Genomic DNA, 26,519 nt, shown 5'->3' on the forward strand with positions numbered 1-26,519 from the left:
AATCATATATGAGTATATTGACTTTTTAAAATGTTATTTGCTTAAAAGTATGAATATCCATCATTTTGGTGGACACAAATTCCAAAAATCCTACATCTTAATTTATGTTTTATATGTTCATATTTATCTATACACATTCTTGAGATATCTTTTGATACGTTCTGCACCCTTATGTATTTGAGAATTAAACTAAATTGTAGTAAAAGATAATTGAAGGTTGTGTGAGATTCTCTCTACACCCGCCAACATTATGGAGGCTAATAGTAATTTTTTCATATTATACATTCCACATATATGAAGTCTCTAGTTTCAAGTTTGCTTTAAGCCCTAAAATTTCAAGCCTGGCTCTGTCGTCGTGAAACAGTCACTTCTACTACAATCTAAGAATTGAGAACAAAAATCCTCCAATTGAGTACAAATATCTACCACTATGATCAGAAAAGAGTTTGTTTTTTCTTTTTTCTGATAATACAGTAGTAATTATTTCCTACTTTGCGCGGGAAAGTTGGCGCCAAAAGCTTAGTGAGTGGGCCACGATGTATGAACAGGAAGCCCACGCGACGGCACCGTTTCCCTACAACCCGGTTGGAGACCCCGGAGCTCTATAAAACCTCGGACTCTGTCTCTCTCTCTCTCTCTCTCTCTCCGTTTCAAGCCGCTAAATAACCGGTAAACTTCCCTCAATCACTCTTGTGAAAAAGATTGTGTGATTATTATTATTTTTTTTTTGCATTTACGGTAGTCTGTGATCATCATTTATCGTTTCTTTTTCTTCAACTATATGTATATCTTTCATACGACATATATGCATATGCATATGAGTGTATATATGTGAAGATATAAACGTATTCGCTGCTCTTTTACTTTGATTTCGACGCTTCATTCGATCGCATGACGGAGCAACCTCTGTCGAAAGACGTTATTGATGATCCATAATGCTTAGTTGTATTATAAACGGAGAACTCGCTAGGTAAATAATAGAGCCCACTTTGATTTAAAAGTCTAGCACTTGAACCAGATACATCGACCCCCCAATTTTTAGCAAGAATGGAAGCAGTGCCGGCCCCGATATTTGGGTTGTCTAAGCCCGATCTTCCGTTTGGTTGCCTACTCGAAAATTATAATCGCAAGGAAGATTTGCAGGAAACCACGCAAGGAAAAATGCGTTTGGGCTTATTCCGGGTCTCACAAAAATCTAGAAAAATATCTAAATTTTTTTGAATATTATTTTATGGGGCTTTGTAAAAATCGGCTCCAAGGGATATCAATCGGTAAGTATTACTTTTGGATTCATAGGGGCGAAACTGCTCAATTCGCCCATATGAATTCAAAAGTAACACTTACTAATGTCCGTTGGAGCTGATTTTTTACAGGTCCCATAAAATAATATTAAAAAATTTATGAATATTTTTCTAAATTTTTGTGGAACCTAGAATGGGCCCAAGCAAGTTTTTCCTTATGTGGTTGTCTGCAAATTTTTATTGCGAATAACAGGGCTCGTTGCCCACTAGTGTTAAGTATAAAAAAAAAGACATACAAGCAACAACAAAAAAATGACAAAAACAAGATTATATTGTTCATTTAGCTTGAATTACATCATCCGTCCCTTCTCGTTTTGGCTATAGCGTCCCTTTTTTTTTTCTTCTTATCTGATAGCCCTCCTAATTTTCTCTCTTAATAATTTGCCCTCCTAATTTTTTTTATCTGTTATTTACCCCAGGTATGTAAAAATCTCTCTTTTACCCTCTTAATTTTCTCAAGTATCATAATTTTTTAAAGTAGGAGGAAACCATACATATTTACTTTTTTTTAAAAATTTGTACAAAATTTTTTGGATGATGCTCCTAAATATATTTTTTGCTGGATTTCTATTTTTTTTTTTGTATACATACAATTTTTTTTTTTTTTGTTGGCCCTTTCCGGGGGTTGCCCGAGCTGGCCAGCTTGCGGGGCTTACCCCCTGGCCGGCCCTGAATGGAAGTGCTTCACCATTTTTAAGTTTCGTCTGAAATTAGTTACTTACCTCCATTCCAAAATGTTTGTTTAGTGCGCATAACGAGGTATTAAGAGTAACACATTTTTTCCAAAATAAAATTCAAAACTTTTTTCCTACAATTGAAAGAACTTGTTATCTAGTAAATTGTTGAACTTTTCTTGAGAAAATTGAATTATTTTTAAGTTTTCATATTTTGGACTGGATAAACATTTTGGGACGGAGGAGTAGGTCCCATTATTAGGTAGTTTAGGGTTTTGGGGCCCATAAAAGTAGCAAGTTTAATGGTCTCCTATCAATTGACGATGAGATTGATCTTTCAAGGATTAGTCAAAATATGCATAAGTTGATTTGGGGATTAATGTTATCCGAAAGAAAAGGACATGTAGCGAGGTTGACTTAATTGCCAAATATCAGGTTAGTGCCTTTTCATGTGCTCATAATAACTTAATAAGTCATAAAAGGTCGTAGGCAGGGCCGGCCCTAACAGTTCGGGTACTAAATAATAGGGGGCCTTAGCCTAAGGCCGGCTCTGGTCACTTGTAGGAGAAGTTGAGTCAACAGATTACAAGATCGTTGGAACTTTTTTCATTCCATTGTCTATACTCTGTAGATTTTATAAAAAGATTGTTTCCATATAGTATTGTCCTAGTTGTTTGCCTTTTATTTGATTCATGTATTCATGTAGTTTGGAGGCGTGCAGGAATCAATGTTGAACATTCATTGATCACTTTATCATTCTTAGGTGTCTGGTTTGGCCCAACGGATGTTCCTGGGTTGGTTTCTTGCTAACCTTGGGTTTAGGTCTCAGGTGGGCAGAAGATAGTTCTTAGCTTTGTTTAAGATTTGATGCTATCATCCCTTGTCCTTTTAATCTTTGTAACAATTTCAAGGATTAATAAAAAAAATTGCCTTCCAAAAAATATATATATATATATATTCTTAGGTGGTGGGACTTGGTCTTTAGCTTTATGATATGTGTGTTCCATGGGAATCTAATTCAAGCAAACAACTTCCATCAGCTATGTAGAGACCCGTATTTTCGAAAAATCGTTTAAAGGTTTTATTAATGTTACACTATCGAGTAAATGTGAAATTTGTTGAATTTATTTGATTTGGGGTCAATGTGATAGGATTAAAAGTGGAGGGAGTGCAAGTGTGGTTGGTGTGTGTTCTAGTATATATGTGTGTGTGTGTGTGTGTGTGTGTGTGAGGGTGTAGAGGATCAAAATTCCCAACCCTCTCTCTCTCCTCCCGATCTCTCTCTCTCAGCTCCTCTCGTTCTCTATCTTTCTCTCTCTCTCAAACTCTCACACTCTAACACCCCAAAATACCTCGAACCCACCTCAATCCGCCGCAAAGTTCTCGCATTCAAGTGTTCTAGAGCTTGGAAATTTCGTGGGTTTGAGCTCGGAGAGGAGTATTCGGATGATTCGAAGTTTTCGGAGCTAGGGCTTGCTTGGTTGGGCTTGGATTTCGTTCTTCGACTTCGAGATAGGGATTTCTCACAACTATTATATGTTTATGTGTTGATTTGGTGTTTGAATCGCACCCTAGATCATTGGTCTTGTTGTTGGAATTGTTCTGGTGAAATCTGAAAATCGTGCACTGAAAACCCAAGTCCTGCCGGTAGGAGTTTTGGCCCTACCGGTAGAAACGCTGTCCAGTAGAGTCATTTTCGTGAAATTGTGGTCTCCTACCGGTAGGAAAATGTGTCCTACCGGTAGGAAATGAAAAATTCAGCATTTTGGCAAAACTTCGGAAGGGCATAACTTTTTCATCCGAACTCTGTTTTGGGTAAATTTTATACCGAAATTCATGTGCCGGAAGTCTACTTTCCAATGGTGGTGGTCTCATCTCCTAATTCTTAACCAATGAGATTCGGTAGCCAAAATAAGATAGATATGTTCGTAGATGTTGAAAAATTCTTTTCCTTAGAATCGTTTGGGTGAGACATGGATGTTCTTAGGTTCTCCTAAGTACTTAATTGAGTGGTTTGACGAGGCTAGTGGTATACTAGGCTTTGTGGTGGTCGTTGGGTTCCGTATGAGTCTTATGACATCGTAATGAGGGTTTAGAGAACATAAGAAATATAGGTGGGCGAGGGTTGTATGTGTTGACATGCAATGTGAGAAACAAACACATAGGACACTCCTTTGAGTTAAGCAACGCTAGGCCGGGGTATGTGAGACATGTTCCTTATGTTCGATATGTGATACGTCATTTGCATAAATTGTATGGTTTTATGAGTTGTAAGGTGAAAATCTATGAGCCTTTGCGAGAGAATATCCTTTGATATGTGAATGCTTATATGAAGAATGAATGGTGTAATGATTATGAGTTGAATGAAGTCGGATTATCCTTATTACTATTACAACTACTACCTCTTGTGAATAAGTCTTAGTTGTGAAATCATTATATGTGATTGAGATGAACGGTTGAATTGTGAGGTGTATTGGATGAATTGTGGTATGGTGATTTATACTACGTGATGTGATTTAGTTCCTTTAGTGAGAAAGGTATTGGTAGGGAGTAGCGGGACTCCATAAATAGCCCGGAAGGAACACTCGTTTATGACATGTGATGTGGGATTGCAAGAGGGGTGTATGTGAGTAAACGTAAGGGTTTGTTTGATGAATGTATGAGAGAAATGATTGGTTGTCGAAACAACACCATAGAGTCATGTATCAACAGGTTCTTTTCTTTAAACGTGTGACGTTATGACTAAAGTGAAGTCGAAGAGCGGATAGAATATTCGGAATAGGGTGTTGTGGTTAGCTTAGAGTCTTAGTGTGTGGTCATGGTACTTCATTTATGTCATCGACGTTGGGAAAACTACTAGTCGTGTTTTGTGTTTCCATTGAGATATCGTACCTTGCTTCTGTTATTCACTCTTGGTTTTGTTATTCATCCTACCAGTCATCCCATTTGCATATAATGGTTGTGTAGATTTCTCTACTGGGCTAGTGTAGCTCAACCTATCATTTTTCAGGTGTGAACCCGGAGCAGTAAAATGGAGCGAAGTGCATGCATTCAAGTGCATATTTTCAAAAGAAGTGGCAAAAGAGACTCATGGACTTTTGATAAAAACATGTTTTGGGAATGTAATAGAACCTTAATTCTATTTTTTTATGACGTAATATATTCAAACTCTTGGAATTGGATCTGTAATTTAATGATTAGGGCATGGTGAACTCTTTTGGGGTATTATATAAGACAATGTGAGGAATTTATTTATGAAAAGCTATGTTTATTTAAGTTGAAAATCGAGGGCGTGACAAGCTAACTAGAAATGTAGATTTGCTATCTAAAAATGAACACGAGTTCCTTCCATTAGAGAAGATATGTATGAATATGAACAGTCCGGTTCATGTCAGGACCTTCCCTTTTCCGATCAAATTTCAATGATCTGAGCCGCTCAATGTGATCAGAACGTGGTTTTAAGGGTACGCACAAGAAATTGGCAAAAAAAATAACCGGAAATGGCTTCATCCCAATAGTTTTTTATTGAACGGTTCAATAAAAAACTGCTCAACTTAAGCCCTTCCTGGCATTTTTTTTGTCAATTTCTCTCGGGTACCTATAAAATCACGTTCTAAACACATTGAGTGGCTCGGATCATTGAAATTCGATTGAGAAAGGAGAGGTCCTGACCGTAAGAGGTCCTGACTAAATCCTGATTGTGAATATGAATTCTAAATCATGAGCTAGTTTCAACGGGCGACAGGGACACTTGGATAAAAGTTGGATGCAGCTTACGAACACAATGGACCCCGAATATCAAAAGGGTGTCCAAGAGTTCCTCCAATTTGCTTTTGATCGCTCAAAACCAGTGATAAAGATTCGGTGCCCATGTATGAAATGCTATAACTGCTACTTTAGAACTCGAGAAGAAGCCGAGGATCATTTGCTGAAACACGGGATTGTCAAAAGTTATGTCAAGTGGAGAAATCACGGTGAATATGAGAAACAAGGACCAGACGATGATTTTGATCCTGACGATGAGGATAGCGATTTTGAACCAACATTGGACGAAGAAGTTGAAGGTGACTTGAAAGTAAGGATAATTGACCTTGCCACAATTATCTTTGCAGAATCTTCAACAAGCCAAGGTCCAAATGCGGCTGGAGGGGAAGTAGATACATTTTCGAAACTACTGACAGATGCACAGAAAAGACTCTACCCTGGTTTGAGAATTCTAATGTCTCTTTCCTCGTGCAGTTGCTTCACGTTAAGTTTGTCCATCGATTGACAATCGAGACCACTGAAATGTTCCTTAAACTGGCCAAGGATATGTGTCCGGAGGGTAATACGATTCCGGGGTCCTATGATGAGGCTAAAATGATGGTTCAGGATTTTCATTTGCAGGTGGTGAAGGAGAGACTGCGTAACACCGGGAACATGCCTGCCTCTCCTTCGTGGTAAGTAACAGGAGGCGATTGCTGCAATTACAATTTCATATTTGACACGTATTGACTTATGCACTATTTTCATGCATTGATGGATATGTTTCCGTGAGTAAGATTGTCTATTCAATTTGTTAGTATTTGTCTCAAGGAAAACATGGAACTTTTTTCTTCTGAACAAATGCTGTGTTTTTTTGTAACACTACTACAAACAGAAAAGAGATGCAGAAGCGTTACACTGAATTGACTTTGTCTAAGTAGTTATCATATCACTCCAAAGCGAAGAACCATTCAAGATGCCTTACAAGTACCAAAATAGTAGGACCTTCATGTCATTCTGGTGGAGGATTATATAAGTAGAAAATTGCGAAGACAATACTAGCATTTTTTCTGTGTTGAATTAAACCAACGTTGGTTACAAGGGCTGCATTTGGCATTCCATTAAAAACATTTCCCTTCCAAGTCTCATTTCAAAACTGTAACACTAGACAAATTTTCCAATGCATCCTTTGTCTTCAAATGCATTTGGTGTGCTTGAACCGCATGATTCTTAGGGGAGCTTGGATTGTGACTTGAATAATAGTAGTTCTTATGAGTTGGTTGAACTTTCTAGTGCCGTGGTTCAAGATAGAGGACTTTCTACCCTGGGTAACGGGGACTATGTGCAACAAGGAGATCCCTTTTTTAAAGGAGGGGTGGCGGAAAACTCTCCTTCAAAGGCAGAAAAAGTGAGGAGGGAGAAGCGAACCTCATCTGAGTTTAGTTCAGAAGTTGGTGACGGTCGATCTTCACGTCTCAGAGGGCCTCCCAAGACCCTCTTAGATGTTGACTCCAAAGGTCCATGGAATACTCAACCTTCGAGAAGTGAGCATAAGAAGAAGCTGCATGAGAAAATTGATATCCTCAGGCTTGCTAGAAATAGAAGGTGACGTGTTCTTTTGTTCTCTCCTTCTTGGGTTCACCGTAGCTTGTTTTTTGGTCTAGTCTCTCGGGTTGTGAGAGATTTCTAGTAGGCTTTGGCGAAATTCTCGTCTTGGATGGCATGCCGAACCTTTTTCCTGTTTGCCAATTTAGGATGTGTATAGATCCGCACTTTATTATATCTTAAGTTCAATTGGATGAGAATTTGGTTATCTTGGTTTGGCGGTTGATCTTAAAGCTCCAAATTTTTGGAGTTGTATTCTTATGTTTCTGTTTGATGGTTTTGAACGGCTGGCTCTTTAGCAATGATTTATAAATGATGTTTTAGCAGCTCAAAGACAGTTGGGGATGTAGTGCGCTGAAGGCAAGATAACAAAACACGAGTTGAGAAAGTAAAGTTATTGCTTACTCTTGTTCTTTTTCTTTTTATCCTGTCGGATGGACAAGCAGAGGAGACAGCTAAACTTTACTCAGGTCGTGCGTTCAGGAAAACAGATGAAGATTAATCCAAGGGTGTTGGCTTCTCCTGTAGCCCTCTTCTTTATTGTCATAGTATGCTGGGAAAACACTTGTTTAGTTTACTTCGTTGAAACTTCCTATTTGGGCTATTGTTATTAGTATAGTTCAACAAGAAGCTTCATATTTGCTGTTGCGCACCATGTTATCGGGTTGATGTGCTGGTTGGCATTGCCTGAGTACCCTCCGGCTCTGTTTGTGCACTTCGCCTTCATTGATGGGTGGTGAGGACCCATATTCACTAGACTATGATAAGATTCTTCCACGAATTGCTGAAAATGGAAAGAGGTTTATCAAAATTTAAGGGAACTAATTAAGCAAGAAGTTTCAAAAGCGATGCTCTAGTTTCGTGCTATTTGACCTGCTATATTTCGTCAAGAATGACAGTTTGCATTAAACCCCCCAAACAATCAACTCATGGTTTTCTTTATCATGGGTAACCATAATGTTTGATTGCCTCTCTATTAAACCAACTGATTCTTAAACTTTCCAACGTCTGTTTAACCCACCTAAGAAACGTCACTGTGATCAAACGGGTTCCCAAAGGAATGCAGGCCAACCTGTGCACAAGACTCAGGATACTATCTCCCAGTATTGACATATAATGTTGAGTATCAGGCCCTGATTCTAGCGTAAAACACAGTAGTAGCAATAAGCTCAAACCCAATTGAGAAATCAAATTTTTTTCATTCGATGAAGCAAAGAACATATATAGTCCATCTGAAACAAGATCAACTAGAAACAATATGGCAATAACCAGTACACAATCAACTAGAAAGGAGCTAAATCACTCGAGCTAGTCAGGAGACATAATTTGAGATTATTCTTTACGAAGTCTCAAAGTTCAAATCTCAAAGGGAGCAGACAAATAGTTGGTCCTCCTTCAATCCCCTTTGAACTTGCTACCCCTAGGACTTGGGTCTTGTATACGTGAGACCAGAGACTACATGTACCTGAGTATTAGTCGGTTGAAACTCCAGACACCGCAGTTATACAAAAAAAATTGAATAATCCTAGAAAGGTGTGAGCAAAACAAAGATCAAACAACTGGAGAAGCCCTTTGGGAACTGGGTTATACATCGTAAGAGCTCGCTTTGCCAAATTGTATGTGGCAATGGGAATGCCATCTTTGGATATGACCCGATGCAGCAATTGACTGGACATCTATCGCATGTTGTCGAAGGGAGCGGAATCGATGCAAACTCTGAATCCTAGATAGGACTTCAAAATTGCTTCCTTCGTTCGCTTGGAGTCATCTTCCCAGCTTGGTGAGAAGCTGCTTGAAATATTACAGACACTGGGAGTCACTCTGGGAAGCCTCTTTTCAATGCCTGCAATTTGAAGACCAGACACTAAAGTTGTAGAGTGTATAAAAGCTGGAAGGGAGATCCCACCGCAATAGCCAGTAAAATCCCCGTAAGCGCAGATTGCAGACTACGGCAAGACATCAAAGCCTCTGGATGACACAGCTTTAAATCTGTAGCAATAAGACCATTTCAACTCCAGACATGGTCCTGCTTCCAAGCTCCATCAGCTGAATGTCTACAAAAAAAATTAAAGAGGTATGTAGTGAAGTCAGGTAAGCTTTTGGCACGGGTACCGACCTAGGACACCGAGACGAGTCGCAGTTATTTTTGACAAATTAGGACACAAACAGGTCAGGGATTCATAAAAGGTATCTAGATTTATCTTTACACGTGCCATATATGCGTTTATATCACATTCATAAAATTAGAATGCAACGTATAGTTGATGTTTCTTGTAATACAACTATACAATTAACTTACAATCAACACAACTTAAAATTCTCCTTTGGTCTTATGTGTATCATCCACGGGCCTATTTGGCAGTGGGGTCAGTAAAACCGTCTTCGCAATAAAGGTTTCTTTCTCACTTTCTCTATTTGCAGCTAGGATTGCTGCTCCAACAAACATGGATGGATTTACGATCAAGGTTCAAAGTTAATTCTTGGAATGAGACTTTCTTTTTGCAAATTCCAGTTCTGTCACAATTCTCCCCGACGTGTCTGTTTTGGAAATATAAATAAAAAGATAAGAATCGCCAAGTGGCATGTCTAACACATGTTGGGGCTACGGATGCAAAAGAGCTGAGCCAAGCCAAGCTTTGCTGTGTTTGAGCTCGGCTTGTTCACTAAACGAGCATAAAACTCAAGTTGGAGCCCCATTCATTAACTAAACGAGCATCTATAAATGAGCTGAACCTATACAAACGAGCCGAGCTAAGCTATAGAGGTGCTAAGCTCGGCTCGTTTACTACACGAGCCTAAAACCGGAGCCCGATTACTAAACGAGTTGAGCCTAGCCTAACCCTTAATTAGATGATCCTGGAGCTGCTCGCTTTGTTTGCAGTCCAGGTTGGGGCTGTCCAAGGTGTCTGTGTCCGATACACCTTGAATACAGATAAGACAAATCCTCATAGCATTTAGTATAGGAGACGTTCCCCTTCCAATGGCATTAATTTATGTTTTGGATTCACACTTCAGATGAAAGTACACAGCTCTGTGTACATATATATCTTTTTGGAACTTACCAAACTGTTATGCAACTCTCTTTCTTTCTTTTAATCAAAACTTTTATGCAACTCCTCACAGCGAATTTTTATCCTAATAGCATAATCCCAGAGGAATTATTATTATTTTTTTTTGTGCAGTGCAATATAAATGGTTGAAATAAAATTAATATACCTACTCCACAGGACCACATGAAATAGTTGAGTTACTCAACAAAGGCTGACTTCAAAGTTCAGGAAAAGGAAAATACTTTAAATTATACAAAAGAATCACCCATATATCACAAATTAAACAGCACTTACTATAATTTTTCCTAATTTGACCAATTTTAATAGCGTTTCCTTTTAAGATGGTAAGGTGTTGATAATATTTCCTTTGAAGTTGTTATGAGAGTTTCTACAAACTTTCTCACTCAATCAAAAAAAGGAGGAGAAAAGAAATGAGATTATTTGATATTGTATGTGCTAGTCAGACAACTGGAGATGATGGTGCTAAATTGTGTGCTTAAACCAAGGGGGTTTAAACCAAAATGTACTGAGTAATGTGGATGAAAACATTCTCACACCAATGGAAAACCAGTTTCTAAACTCGTAATCTGTCTAGTAAAGATGCATGCAAACTATCCAAGAACGATATTCAACATTACTTATACGACTTCATGTTCAGATTGTATGACACTTTAACTTGGTATGGGGGCTTTTTTTGTCAGCATACCGTTGACTAAAAATGCCATTACTAAGCTGTAATCTCTTCAAAATGGGTGCATTAAAAGTTGTCGGCATTCCTTTGAATAAAAATACAATTACGTAGATGTTATCTCTTCAACATGGTGCATTAAAAAGCAAGATTGAATTGAAAAGGACCTTCAAAGTAAAGGACTACATGCCCAATACTGGTAACCATAATTAATTTAGTGTTTATCATGACAGTACAGTTGGACAACTCTCTATTCCAACATGACATCATAAATGAGAGTAATACTAACCCAGATTTTTAAGCTACAGCAATTACAGTAATCCCAACACTGCCCTCCTGTTCAATTTAACTTTGTGACTTTAGGCTAAGATTTGGATTTGAAAATAGTTGCTGCTAATTAATTGGCTTTAATGTGGTAACCAGTTGCCCAAAAACTATCATGTCAAAAATGGACAAAATTTATGTAGGTTAATTGTATCTTAGTTGCTGTTTGAAGACAAAATTGTATCTTAGTTGTCAGACGGTAATAATAAGGCTATACAGATTGGACAAATCAAAACATTTAATATTTCTTACCATTGTAACTGCCTGAGGCGGATGAGACACGTTGCAACCACCCTTTACTCTCTTACTCTTCCCATTCGCTCTCACCCTCTCTTTCATATACCAACCCTAAAATAATTTCTTCTTTTCTCTCCCCTGCCTCTCCAGCAAAGAACAGATGAGTTCTCCAAGCGACAAGGTAAATTCTTGAATAATCATTCCCAAATACAAGTCTGATTTACCTGTGGTTTTATAGGTCTTACAATAGAATGCATTCACATAATTTAGGTTCTGCATATCTCAGTCTCCTTTTTCTTATTAAGGTTTTCTTTTCTTTTTTTTTACTTCATAAGCTCCCTAGTTGTTGTATCTATTTGTCTGCATTTCCCCCTATTTCTTATAAAAGGACATATGCCCTTAGACAATACTTCTTTTGATTGTGTTTCAATAAACTAAATTGCTGGATGAGTTTTGCATCCCATACGGAACATCTTTTGTGTGTTGCATGTACTACTTGCTGACATCTATAAGGAAACTAGGTAGATTTGGTCATTCATAGGTGAAGGTAAAAATTTGCCATATAATCTAGTAAATACCGTGATGGATAATAGATTGCCGTGCTTAATTTGTGAGCAACCAAGTTCCTCTCTAGTACCTAAAAGGGACTAGACCGCCCTGGTGGGCCCATTGTAGGCCCTTTCTGGGTTCACTTTGATGATCAAACCATTAACTTTTTCGTGCTCGTGGAGGACATTAGCTATGCCAAAAACCATATTGATTGAATATCATTTGATATGTTTTCAAACACACCCATGTCAATAAAAATGGATCTTTTTTCCTCAGCATAGATGTGCACTCCAAAACATATCAAACAAATATCAGATCAACATGATTTTTGGAGTGGCTGGTGTTTTTGACGAGCTCTAAAAAGTGAACGTCAGATCCTTTAGGTGGGCTGGAAAAAGAGCCCAGAATGAGCAGAACAAGACTGTGCAGTCCCCATGATCCTGTTCCAAACAAAAAAACTTGTGTACGAGTCTATGAAGGGACATGAAATTAGTTTTCATGACTTATGTTTCTTGAGTTGACTCTCCTCCATTGAGATGGCATTGAAAAAATAAGACAAATAAAACGGTAAGCTTACGAAATTAGTTGATATGACTTTTGTTAAATTCACACAACCAACGTTGAAAAGGTAAGTAACAAGTTGTTTTCTAATACCATCAATATTTCTTTACCATATAAGCTCACAGCCTTGCCTATGTTAGTATTAAGATTTTTCTTTCCTACCAATGTAAGCTTATCTGTTACCAAAGATGAAACAATGAGTTAAGTATGTTTACTAACCTCAGGCAATCGAAATGCAAATGAGACAATTAAATTGCTAAAATAGGTTCAGATTGCCAAATACTTTTCTTGTCGAGACATAAATGACAATATGGCAACCAACATTCTTTTCTTCTGGGAATTTTTTTTTGCATTTGGCGACTTATTTTTTTTATTCTAAATGTTTTTTTTCCTCAATAGAACGAACCAAGATACTCCAAACTACTATTTTTGGAATCGCATATTGCATCTACCAAGAGATATGTTTCCTCTTAAAACATCCAACTCAAAGCCAAATGGCAATGAGAGAAGAGGTTGTTCAGGCTCATATACTAGTTTTGGAGGTGATAACGAATCAATTTGGACAATAGGGATCATGACTCGCACCTGGGACCCTGACCCCACACGTGGAGAGGTAAATAAAGTATCCATGATATAGGGATCATAACGAAACAAGGTGCACTTAAGGCACAAACAATGGGAAAATCAATCAAAAGAGTATTGCCCAAAAGTCTCTGAAAGCCTAGCTCTATATCATGCTAAAGCATCCAAGTATCGACCTCAAAACCAATAGGTAATGAGTGGAAAGGCTGCCCAAACTCATATACTAGTTTTGGAGGTGATAATTAACTAAAACGGAACAAGCTCTAACAATTACTATTCTTAGGCCACGTAATCACATCAATGTTTCCCCAAAAATGAACTAGAGAAGCAAAAGGAGAAAAAAGCAACGAGCTAAAAGACAGAAATCAGAATTTATGTCCCAACACTTTACTTTTCGGTAGAGTGAATGATCTAATAGACTTTTATCTAAGCACTATCTGTATCCTTGAACTATTTACAAAAGAATTAGCCTTTAAGTTAGTCAATCTCACAAATAACCCACCAAATTATTTTCATGACGAGGATGAGGATAGTAGCAGTAATCATAGACGAAAATTGTTTGTTGTTGACAAGTTTATAGAAAGTATGCACTTAAACTAGACAGAAAATGATAGTTGAGAATTTCCAAGTTGCTTACCATAACTGCAGAAGTACTGTGGATGAATAGTCGAATCAATTATTTGATGAGGTTATGAAGTTCAACTAGTCACCACCTTTAATAAATGTTAGATTCTACTTAGTTTAATATCATATACAACCGGATTTGGTAATGGTAAATTTTGTGTCACTCATTGTTATGATCGATGAAATCTATATTAATTACCTACAAACCAAACCAAGCCATTTGATTCTATTCAATTGGAGTCGGCTATATGAATCTATTGTCTCCATTGAGTTTTGTTAAGAGCATCATGTTCCATGATCTCCAAGAAACCTAGGTCTTTTCAAACTACCGCTCCTCTTAGCATAGTGCTACCATCTACTATAACCATATCGCTCCTCTTAACTACCACATCAACCGATATGCAATAGATATGTCCAAACCCAATCGAGCCTTGTGCCCCAATAACTTGCATATTGTTTCTTAGTAGCCATTAGTTACCTACTTACACCTTTTTCCAACTAGAATGTATGTTGCCAATTGAGATCACTATCAAGGAACACGTGAAGGAAACCCTAATGGTGCCAAAACTGAAGTTATTCCCCTACAATAACTTGTTCACCAAACACTAATGTTTCATCACAACATATTCTACTCAAAGTGGCTCCATTTTCTCATAGGGTCTACCATTTGGGACCATCATCCGTACCACCAGTGTGATAGAATTGCAAAACAAAAAGAGATTACATGTGTGACAACTACCAAAGTATATCATCATTAAACTTACTTTTGCAACAAATTTTAACACATTGTTGCCAATGGTTACCTTATGCATTAACTTTTAGAGGGAAAATATACCTCCAGAAAACAGTAAATCAATTATGGCAACCATTACGTAGAAGCTTGGGGCAGTAGTTTGACACTTTAGGAAAGGGAAAGGCCAACTTTTGTGGGGGGAAAAAACCCCTCCATGGAATATGAACTGCATACAATTATATGTTATCTAGCATATTGACTATTCTTAGTGTTGAGAAAAAATACGAAACCAATGACCAATCTAGTATATCAAAAAGCTTATAATGTGTTCATATGGTGTTGCAAATTTTATTTAGGTCCTATGTTGTAGATAAAATCACTTTGTGATGCTTAAATAGTTTGTACAAAGGATAAGCCAATCATAACACAACAAAGGAAATGATGACAACTACACAATCACCTTATTTATCTTTGATCTACATATCATGATATTTGTTCTCAAAGGCTACTATACAATTCTCATGATTTTTTTTTTAGAAACAATTAAACCAATACAAAAACAAAGGACATGAAGGATGGCATGAGATAAGTAGGAACCAAGTTAAAAGCCTAACGAATCCAGTATGAGTCAAGTTATCTATGCAAAGGTAAAGTCAAAACTTTAGTCAAACCAACAGTATTTTTCGTGGTTGTATCGCAAGACCTATTCTGACAAAGAAGCATAATTTCAACTAAGTTTTCATTTGACAAAAGAAAGGGTCTACACGTGACAGGATAGAACTACTAGCACCACTAAACCTCAACTCTGTTTACATCAATGTTTTGAAAACCGAAAACAGGAGTGAACCACAAAAGGGACCACGCATATGGGTCACCAATTCAACCGTGGTTCAACTGGAAATGTACCAAGATGTCATAACCATCATAGAAGTTTATTAATCTAAATTAAGCTAAAAGCTACAGGAATTAAAGAGATGGAAAAAAATTCACTTTTATGTACCTAAATTTCTAACTTAAATGGTCTTTTTCTATATAGGTACTCAATAGATTAATAGATTGACATGTGCATTTTTTTTTTTTTTGCTTGATGAATGGCAAGATGAGTAATAAGGAAGCTGATGAGTGGAATGGTCATATTGATTATACTAATCTGGTTTTATCTTAGTAGTTAAAGCTATGCATAGCTGAGCATAATAAGCCATGCTGTCTCTATTAGCCAATAGAAGTGCAGTGAAGGCCTTGGATATGAAGGCTAGTGACTTTGTCCAAAGCAAAAGTCAGGGAGTGCGCAAACTTTTACAAAGGATCGCCCAATCTCCTACAAAACAAGGGTGCTGAGAGTTAAAAGTACCAGCCCATTGGAGTAAGCCATGACTGGTTTTGGCGGTTCTTGCGGTTTTGGATGGTTTTAACACCTTAAGCCAGTTCTTTGACCTAAGTGGTTTTCAGGTATAGCCTAGACCGGAATGACAGCCAGTTGACAGTTATACCAGTCCGACCAGTTGGTCTGGTCTGATTTCAAAACTTTGCTTTTTGCTAAGTAAGCATTTTGTAGTGAATATATTGCCTTCTATTTATCCCATTAATCCTCCTTTCTCAAACTTAACATTCAATAATTGAAATATTATAGATTTTTAGCACCGTTTTAGGCTACTTCATGCCCTACATGGACAATAATATTTTTGCAATCCCTTTATGATTCATCTCAGATGAGATGTCTCACTCACAACCCGCAATGGAATGTAATTGTCCATCCCATAACCCTCGATGAAATGTAATTGTCAACTTTTATTGCAGCGTAAACCCAAGTATTTTGCTGGACAAGGAAACAAATGATTTATTGCACATGTAACTCCAATAACATTTACAAAAATAACTTTGAGACTAATGTATATTACGCATTAGTTCAAGTTTAGTGTAATCAATTGCCACTCGATCCATAGCCATTTGTTGCCCTGGACATTCTACTTGTGAGAAGTTTAAAATGCCATTAATCGTAACTCATGTGAGTTGGATCTTGTTAGAGCTTGTCCCACATTGGTTAAATATAACCTCCAAACCTAGTCTATGAGCCTGGGTGGCCTCTCCACTCAATGCCAATTGGTTTTGAGTTGGATGCTTTAACATGGTATCAGGCTTTTGGACAAGACTTTTTGTCGTTGATAAACTGGTCCCCCATTTGTTTGTCGTTGATAGTTGATTGTTGTTGTAGGTGTTGAATCATTTGTTTACCTCACCGCGCGCGAGTCAGGGGTCGCATGTGCGAGGGAGTGTTAGAGCTTGTCCCACATTGGTTAAATATAACCTCCAAATCTAGTATATGAGTATGGACAGCCTCTCCACTCATTGCAAATTGGTTTTGAGTTGGATGTTTTAATAGATCTATTGTCTTTTAAGCCTAAAATACTACCAGGAGATTTATTGAAACCGAGGAAGCCCCAAATCACATCCGACAAATCATCTCCAAAGGTTATGTAGAGCAATCAATCTTTTGACACATGAATCCCTAAATCCCTTTTTCATAATATATGGCGAAAGTCAGAAACATACAAGGAAACTTTTATGAATACCCACAAAGAAATATTTTATTGATGAAATACAAAGTACAAAAAACAATAGAGGGTGGAATGTGCGTGACTTGAATCATTGTGAAATCAAAAAAGTTCCACATCAAAAACACATTTGAACCTAATCAAAAAAACTAAGCAATAGTTGGCAAGGAATCAATTACAATGCACCTAGACTTGAAAAGAATGATTGAAAGAGACAACAATGCCTTAGAGCATCTCCAAGGGAGGTAGTATAATTTTATACCAAATATAATTTTGGGGACACATGTGGCAAGTTGAAGAAGCAATTGAATCAAGTGCACTCCAACTAAGTCTTCAAACTTCAATTTTTTTTATTACCTTTTATAATCTAAGGGACCACTTTCTCAAAAAAGTTGATTAGTTGACAAATCAAAAAGAAAAAAATTGATGACGTGGAAGTTTGAAGAGTCATTTCTCATTCTTCAAATTTAAAGAGAGAGAGAGAGAGAGTCGCGCTACACCAAAATGGTGCAGCAAGTATGCTACTTCCCTTGGAGTAGATTTTGCGGACATGGCTCTTCAAATATAGATTAATTTTGGTTTTGCTATCTCCCTTGGAGATGCTCTTAGCAATTCCAAGGAAAAAGAACATAACATTTTTAGGCTTCATTACAAACTATGTTAAGAGAAAATTTTCCATTGGTCACTTGCGAGAAAGCGTGTAAATATACTAATTAAGGAATCTTGAACTAAATTAAGCATGCATCAAGGAAGTCAATATGATGAATCAGAAATCCAGGAATAAACAAACAACAGTAAAGCTGTTAGGGTCTCACACAAATGTCATGTGTACTTTACTTCATATTGCATTTCTCCTAATGAAAGCTAATTATATGGATTTCATTTAACCAGAACCCAAGAAAGCCTACCTTCAAGAAATCCCGCAGACAAAAAGGTCCTGGGGAAGATGTTATTGCAGCAGTTCCGCTGCGGTATAAATTTCCAGACAGTGATACCATACACCGAATGGAGAATCCAGAGGTGAGGCTTTCCATCCTCTTGCAAGATTTATGATGCTCTTCCTTTTATTCCTTTTCTGCTGCTTTTTAGAAATTTTCCCCCTGAAACCATAAACATGTAGCATTAGCTCATGCATGGGTGAGCAAAGACTCGAAAAAAACCTTAATACACATCAAACGTTACTAAATGCAGACAAATGGACAAAAATGTAACGATAGTGACTCTAAAGAAGATGAGCTTGAGTAGTAGTTTGATAAGCAGCCCATGATGAGTTGCTAAAGATGGCTTCAACATTTATTTAAGTATTTTTTTATTGCCAAAGGAAAACTACATTATCGTAGAGATAAAAAAAAATCATTACAATAGGAATTAGGAAAAGAAATGCATTGAGAGAGCTTCAAAGAGACCCAAACTCTACTCGCAAGATCCAGACCTACACCTCAGCCTCCCCATTTTTTTAAATAAGAAGTAAAAATAACACAGTAAAATAAGCCCAAAAGTAAAAAATAAAGTTGTCAAGATGCCAACTCTAAACCCCTAAATACAGCAGCTGTTCCCAAAGCCAATTGCACTCCCCCATGTTCATCCCACACCACTTCCCAACACCTGGACTAACTAGGTATCAAGCCACGAACACCCAACGCGTGAAACCACGCATCAACGCCTACCTCCAAGCTGCCGGAAAACCACCCACCATATCCTGAAAAACACCATCAGAAGAACACTCAACGCCTCTGTTGCCGCCAAAGTCGCTGGAGACCTCGTCACCTCGCCCAAACTGCTGCCCTACTTCACCGGAAAACCAAATCCTCACCCTACCCTGCTGCCACCGTTCGAAAACCAAGCCTCCCGCTATCACTGCCCTTCAAAATGCTTGTAATAGCCTATGATAGCAGGATGACATCCATTGAACAACACCAAATCGTTGTCCTCGCCTAACAAATACACACAGTGCTGCTACCACCCAAACACCTACTGCCTTTCTTCCTCCAGTGGTGGACCCGTCATCGTACAGTAAGTTATTGAGAATGCAAATTGACATGGGACTAAAGAACTGCTAAAAAATAAGACATGGGCACGGTAAGGAATCACAACAAATCCAACTTTGAATAATGCTTAAGATTAGGCGTAAGATTTACTATTTTTCCAACTTTGAATAATGCATATAACATTGATAAGTTAAACTCCGATATCTTTGATAATCTCATGTTAGCAAGTATCCAAGAAGAGCCAATCACATTTATTTCTTCGTCATAGACACCGAAGAAGTTTTGGACATGTTGCAGATGGTGTGTCAGACACATTAAGATTTTTAGTTTCTAATATCGGACACGAAAAAATTATTATCGGGCACGTGTCCGAGGAGTGTCGGTGTCCGACACAGACACGCCACCTTCTTTTAAGTGTCCGTGCTTCTTAGGAGACAAAAGGGTTTTATTGTTCTGCTATCTCAATTTACTTTGGTTTTTAACTTCAGTGGTTACAAAATGAAATACTAGAAAATAGCTCTGGGTTTATAGTAATGATGTTGCATAGGAAGATCTTTATGCTTTTCTTCAATACCATTATGATCTCATATACTTTGCTAAAGCAGTTGACAATTGAAGACCGGAAAACGGGGTGGATTCAAGAGGAAAGGCAACGTCAAAATGGTCACAGGGACAAGGTACTTGAATCTAATCCCTGTTGGAACTGGTTGACATTGTATGCAAGATAATCATCGTGAATGACTAATTAAATCAGTTATTGAGTCCAAAATATCTACCAACTTTTTTGCTAATGCAATCGCACTGCTCATTTTAGAAACATAATGCAACAAAAAATGATTATGGTTGAGGGTAACACTAAGGGGAGGGGCAACCCAAACTGGACATTGGAAGCGGTCAGGGGGTAGTTCAAAAGGATGTAGGAATTTTTGAATATTGTGGAACAGAATACCATCGACAGAGCTCAATTTGAAAAAACGGATTCATGTAGCCAACCCAATTGATTGGGACTAAGGCTCTATTTGGCTTGGTAATGCAAGAAAAAATAATTCCTTAGTTATGCTTCCCCCTTTTGGTCTTCGAGGTAATAATTTTCATCTATGATGAGAAAGTAAGTACAGTTCGGAATAAGCTTCTTTCGGGCTAGCAATTTGGCTCCCTCCTGCTTATTTTCTTGATAACATTCCAAATAACAAAAATGTCACTTCAAAAATATATATACAAAAACCTCCTGCAGAATCAACAACCATGTTTGTTGAGACACAACGACGGGTGGTTTCACATTTGACAGGATTGCAAGCCATATCATTCTCTGCTGGAACAAACTCTAGCATTTAATCTAATACAACGAAACGTCCTACATTTATAATCTTCAAATCATGTCACATAATGGTACTTGTACACCATAAATCCTTCATGAATTCGAATGACTTGCCACATTCTATTATATATCTTATCATGTTCTCTCACAAACATTGACAGTGAGCTTATTGAATTCATTGCAGTATTATTATCATCTAAAATCTGAGGAGGAGTGTAGATCACTTTTGGAGGTATATGATTTCATCAAGCTTGGAGTTCCAAAAAGATTGAGAAAGAAACTTAATATAAACGAAGGAAAGGCTTCCCCGGTAAGCTTAAGTAATATAATTGACCTTGACAAGGTAAGTTTAACTTTTTACTGGTGTGCAACTTATTTTATGTTATTGAATTTTTGTTTTTGTAGTCTAAGGAGAAAAGATCAGGAGCCTCACTATTAAGCAAAAAGATTGTTGGCTCATACAACAACGAAACTAAAATGGTTTCCCTGAAAGCGGATGTCGAGCGCCAACCAGAACAAGTTCATAATGTTGCCAGCGCTCACAACGAGGCAGAGGCATCACGGGGTACTTATTCATCTGCATTTAAACTTGGCCAAGTCAAAGATGTTTTTCAACTTCTTCTATATAACTTTATATTGAGCTCTTATCTGTTTATTTTTCAACTCCTCCAGGTGATCAACATGTCTTCCCATACATTACCTTCGAGTTTCTTTGAATGCGTAAGGAGATTTCGCAGGATAAATTTCAACTTGATTTGGTTGTTTATTTGGTGATAATTAAGCCCTCAATAACATCAAATATCAGATAACTATGTTACTTAATTTTTTCTTGCTTTTTGCCTAGTTGTTGTGCCTAAGACATCCTATCTTCTATTTTGACTAGTTTCAATCGATAATTACAAGGCGTAAGTAAATCCTAAAGAAATCCAGGGAAAATGAGAGACAAAATATCGGTACAAAGACCACAAATATCATAATTAGATAATGCTTGGCAGCCTTAGCACGCTAGAGAAACATTCAGAATTGAACTAGGTTAAGTCACATGTAACTAGATAAGTCAAGGTGTTGCCCTCCGGAGAAAAACACAATCTCCAGTTCAGATTCACCCAGTAACAAACCTTCAAGGCTTCAACTACTGATCTAAGGAAAGGGTTAGCAAAAGCCATCATAGGTGTCAAAACTGCGGAGTTGTGGTTCAAAACATCGATAACAACATCCCTACTGAATATAGACAATGGCGGAAAACAAAATCCAAGAACTCAGTCGAGAGGTAATACACAGTGTTTTCATAGTCGAGACATATTGTCGAACAGTTAGTGAGCAACATAGGAAGAATTGCAGTCTAAAACAATGTCATAGTCCGGGTTAGCTTCTCGACTGATCCCTAGGAACCGAATTCCACCGTCGATTGGGGGGAGCCCGATTAAAGTGGACATAGTCTCGTATGGATTGAACCCACAAAAGTTGATAACACGTGAGGGGGTTCAAAACCATCACCTTTATGATTGGAATCAACCCAACTATGTTTCTCATTATTCATGTAACTACTTGCTTCAATAAATAAGAAATGATCACATTACTAAGATTACTTACACTTCTTACAGATTACTTTTATGAATTGAAGCATGAAAAAACAACAGAACATACCGAATCACACAATACCCGTACCAGATAGAAGAAGGAAATGATGAAAATGGACGGAAAGCTTTTTTTGTTGTTTTCTCCGGATTTTGACAGTTTACGAAAGAATTCAAAAGTGTAATCAGGTTGAAAGCGGCTATCACTCCTGTTTTTTTTTGTTGGCATTGGGGAGTGAGTTCGATTACTTCTTGTTTCTGTGGAACTCGGGACCTATATTCAGGGATGCATTCACATGGGAGGAATTTTTCGGTGCCGGGTGTATATATCCGACTGGTAGCCACTCGGCATATCCGACCATCTGATATACTTTTGGATGATTCGGATTAAAATCATCTCTCTCTTTTCATCCCAACACTTTCTCTTTTCTTTTTCTCTCTTCAAATTTGACCCGTCCAAAAACGCCTCTCACCCCAGTACTTTCTCTCTTCAAATTCGAGCTGTCCAAAAACGCCTCCCACTCCAATACTTTCTCTCTTCAAATTCGAGCCATCCAAAAACGTATTAGACGATTCAAATGCGCTGAGCAAAAAACATGTAGTATCCACCCGGCAGATTTTCCATTACATGGTGTAGTGTGTAATTCGCCTTGTTTATCTCTAGACTAGAAAGTTGAATTTCGGTCTAAATTATATGTCAGCTTTGGTCTAGGTTGGGGTTCATGGCTTCGTACAACTTGAAATCTCAAAATTTTTTAAAAAATAAAAATGTTGGGGATAAAAAAAATTTATTCCGAAATTATCCTGAAAAGATCAACTAGTGGTTGAGATTCATTTTGATGTGTGTGACACAATCATCAAAGTGATTCTCAACCATTGATTGCTGATTTCGAGGTACTTTCGGGGTAAGTTTTCTTTGTACCTAGCATTCCCCTTTTACAGCCGCTAAATGGCGCAGTAGCATATTAGAGGTGCAAACCTAAAAACATACTCCCTCCGTCCCACTTTGTTCCGCCTGTTTTTTTTTTGGAACATCTCAAAAAATTGTCTATATCTCACAATCTATAATATTTTTTATGATTTCGAAAACTTTGTTTAATAAAATAAATTGAGATCTATCAAATAAGATCCATATTGAATATATAAAATATTATAGATTGTGAAATATAAACAATTTTTTGGGACGTCCAAAAAAGGAAACAGGACAAAACAAAGTGGGACGGAGGGAGTAAGATAAATCCCAATAACAACTGTCCCAAGGGATTTGAAACTGTCCTACGAGATTTGAAAACATCTTAGAGGTTATAACTTGAAACTTAAGGGGAAAATGATGGCCCAAAAGGTGTTTTAATAATTAATACCCGCCAATTACATTTGCAGCATTAACAAATATTTTTAGCATGTTATTGACGGATATTAATTATCAAAATACATCATTGACCATCGTTTTCCCAAACTTAAGAGATAGCAAACTCACAATTGTAGTACCTTAGACAACAAGGCCAATCTCAAGGTTAAGGATAACATAATATTCTTGTGGAGGGGACTTAAGCTGCTTGTAGAGCCATCATGAGTTACAATTCGATGATGAGAACCATTTGATACCAACATTTGAAATACATATTATTTTCTTCAAGGAAAAACAGACGGTTAAAATTTCCAAAGCTCTATTTGTACTTGACAAATGTGGTAATAAGACCCTGGATGCCGTCGTTTCATAAAAATGAATTTTCGTGTACATAGTTTTTTGTAGGGCTTTACAAGATAAATGGTTTGAATTTGTAAAACGAAGATGAACCTATCTGGTCATCGAGAATGACTGGACCGATCGGTTGGAACATTTTTGTGGGCCTTTGTTGAGCTCGTTTAGACGATCGAAATTATTCGAGTTTTCAAAACTCACCGAGAATATAAATCATGTCAAAAATTATTGTCCTGAACTTGTTTACATAGTCGAGATTGACATTTACATGGGCTGGACTAGACGAGATTCACATTTGTGTTTGGTTTTGTATTAGTCCCAAACATGTTAACAGACTTATTGGGCTCCATCTGGGCCAAATAGTCGAGATTGACATTTACATGGGCTGGACCAGCTAAATTTGCCCATGGGCCTTCTACACCTCAGAGGGCTTTGGGCTATGTCCTATTTGGGTTAATTAATTTCTTTCGGTTTGTAGGCTTTTTAGGTGTTAGGCTTGTGCTTAGGGTGTCTCCTAGGTTGGCATCTTGCCAATCTAACTAGAAATTGGGTCTCGGTCTGGGCATCTCAATCCCTCTCTCCTTGCTCCTGTTAATCTTTGCATAACATCTTCGAAGATTAATAAAAAAATTCGCCGTTCAAAAAAAATGCTACTTTATTTATTTATAGTTATTGTCATATGCTATCTGTAACTCACGACTTTTCTCCTCTCCTTTCTCTCGAATTCTTTTTTCTTTCCGCTGGAAACTCAAGATCAAAATAGCATGCACGAGTTTTAAATGCAATTCTCATTTCTCAGTATCATAAAGGGAAATGCTCATGAGAAATAAAGTCTAAAAAGTGCAATAAAATATAGGTCTCTTCTGTTTACTGATATTCCATAACATGTATAAAATCAGTTAAAAAGCCTTCAACTCAGACCCGGGAGGACCCGTAGTGCACAATTCGAGCTGTTTAACTCTATAATCAATGGTTGAAATATCAAAAAGTATTCTATATGTAAGATATGTCATATCTATCATACTTGTAGGATACTTTCAACAAATCTGAGCCATTAAAAATATTTTTAAACGGCTCATATCGTACAAAACACCCATCCTGTAGCACATCTTGAAACGTGTACTTCAAAGTCCCGGTTCCCTCCAACTCCCAACCCCACTCAAAAAGTTGTATTTTGCAGCCGTTGTAGTGAAAAGCAATGGGACTAATACCAAATTCAGGTTGAATCCCCCACTACATACTTTCCTTCACCATTTTTCTTCTCTTGGATTTGGTAGGAGATGTCATAAGTTAGGTCCCCCATGAAAGGACTTCGAAGAAGACTTCACCCCATGATGTGATCTCAATCAAACAAATTGTCATTTCAGAGAAAAAGCTACTAGGGCACATCTATATGTGGCTCTGTAATTGTGTTTGAGTTAATTTATACGTAGCTCGATTAATTCTAAAATTCCATAGTTAATGGTCGGAAAAAATTTCGATGACATCAAGGAGTTTTTGCTATTAGTAAGAGTTAAACTTACGAGCTCGAAAAGTTGGCTGTGATCACTTGCTTGCCATGCTCCTACCGTAACAGAGTTAAGAGACTTTGGGATTTTGGGTAATATATTTCTTCTCTTATTATGAAAAACGTATAATGGATATGTAATGTGTGTCCGGTCTTAATTACTGAGAGATTTTCCAAGATTTTTTAAAATTTTTTTTATTACGAGATAGACCTTAATCTGTGACGCTTTTAATGTGAGACTATTTTTAATGAATTACTATGATAAAGAAAAAGCAAAAATCCATATATATGGTGCATGCAAACATAGACTTTCCCTTAATTCTTTGCTCCCTCAAATGCACACAAACATATTAAATGAAAAAACACAAGCAAAATGAATACTAATAAAATCATGAAATCCCCCCATCAACAGCACCCACCCACAATCCAAAAAAAAAAAAGCACAAGAAAAAAAAGGTAATTTTGACATCATCCTAATTCTCCTTAATTAGCCAAGGCAAACCTCACCCATTTTGAGTCATATCGTTGGTAAGTTACAGCAAAGGTTCAATTGTTGGCATTTTCATTTCCTAACAAACTAAACTTAGGTCGCATGGATGTACCGTAAATAAGAGCCCCGTGCGTCAACAAAATTTCGTTTGTGAGGAGGGTCACCTATATAAGAAACGTTGCTATTTGCGAGAGACTTGAACTAAGAGACGTACTCGTGCTTGTAAGACTCTTATTTGATCCGCTCTTCTCATTCCATATAACGATTTGTTATAACCGGAAGGCTAGGTCATCTTGCGCGTTACAATTAATCATGTGGTCTTGAAGTACCGTTTGGATTGATCAGTCGTTCCTCTCTGCGCGCGATTGATTGTTGCACGAGGATCCTCGATCCCCTCTCACTCTTTTGGCCATGTAATATAACTAACCTAATAAAAGGAGTTGGCAATAGATGTTGACTTATTTGTCCACCTCAAAGACTTTCTGGCATCCAATTGATTATGATATTGAACTTTCATTCTCATCATATCAACAAGCTATATAGTCTTGTAAATCATATTGCGTGTTGGACGAAATTATGAACATGATAGGTTGGTTGGTTATATTAATTCAAGTCTATTTTTTTCTAGAAAAAAGTGATCCCATTATCAAACCTAGCTTAGCTAAGATTAGTTTATTCTCATCATCTAAAACTACCCCAAAAAGGTTGCTTGC

General features: G+C 37.4%; 1 protein-coding gene and 1 long non-coding RNA gene across 3 annotated transcripts; one reads left to right on the forward strand and one right to left on the reverse strand.

Annotated features, from left to right (window-relative positions):
* The first annotated feature begins 619 nt into the window (after positions 1-619).
* Positions 620-7,529, forward strand: LOC131311511 (uncharacterized). Of its 2 annotated transcripts, none has more exons than XR_009195497.1 (3): positions 620-669; positions 5,705-6,414; positions 7,013-7,529. XR_009195497.1 is itself a non-coding variant. In XM_058339009.1 (3 exons), exons 2-3 carry the CDS (start codon positions 6,263-6,265, stop codon positions 7,326-7,328), a joined length of 468 nt encoding a protein of 155 aa, XP_058194992.1. In that variant the 5' UTR covers positions 620-669; positions 4,986-6,262; the 3' UTR covers positions 7,329-7,529. The 2 variants fall into 2 exon arrangements, 1 of the variants encoding a protein (XP_058194992.1); XM_058339009.1 differs by having other exon boundaries at positions 4,986-6,414.
* A 977-nt stretch (positions 7,530-8,506) lies between these two features.
* LOC131311512 (uncharacterized) lies at positions 8,507-22,393 on the reverse strand. Its single transcript, XR_009195498.1, has 3 exons — positions 22,199-22,393; positions 18,133-18,324; positions 8,507-9,378 (listed from the first exon to the last, which is right to left on the reverse strand). It is a non-coding gene; the product is annotated as an uncharacterized LOC131311512 (long non-coding RNA).
* Between the last annotated feature and the right edge of the window lie 4,126 nt (positions 22,394-26,519).

The sequence above is a fragment of the Rhododendron vialii genome, chromosome 12a (genome assembly GCF_030253575.1).
Source record: "Rhododendron vialii isolate Sample 1 chromosome 12a, ASM3025357v1".
NCBI classification, from domain to species: Eukaryota; Viridiplantae; Streptophyta; class Magnoliopsida; order Ericales; family Ericaceae; genus Rhododendron; species Rhododendron vialii.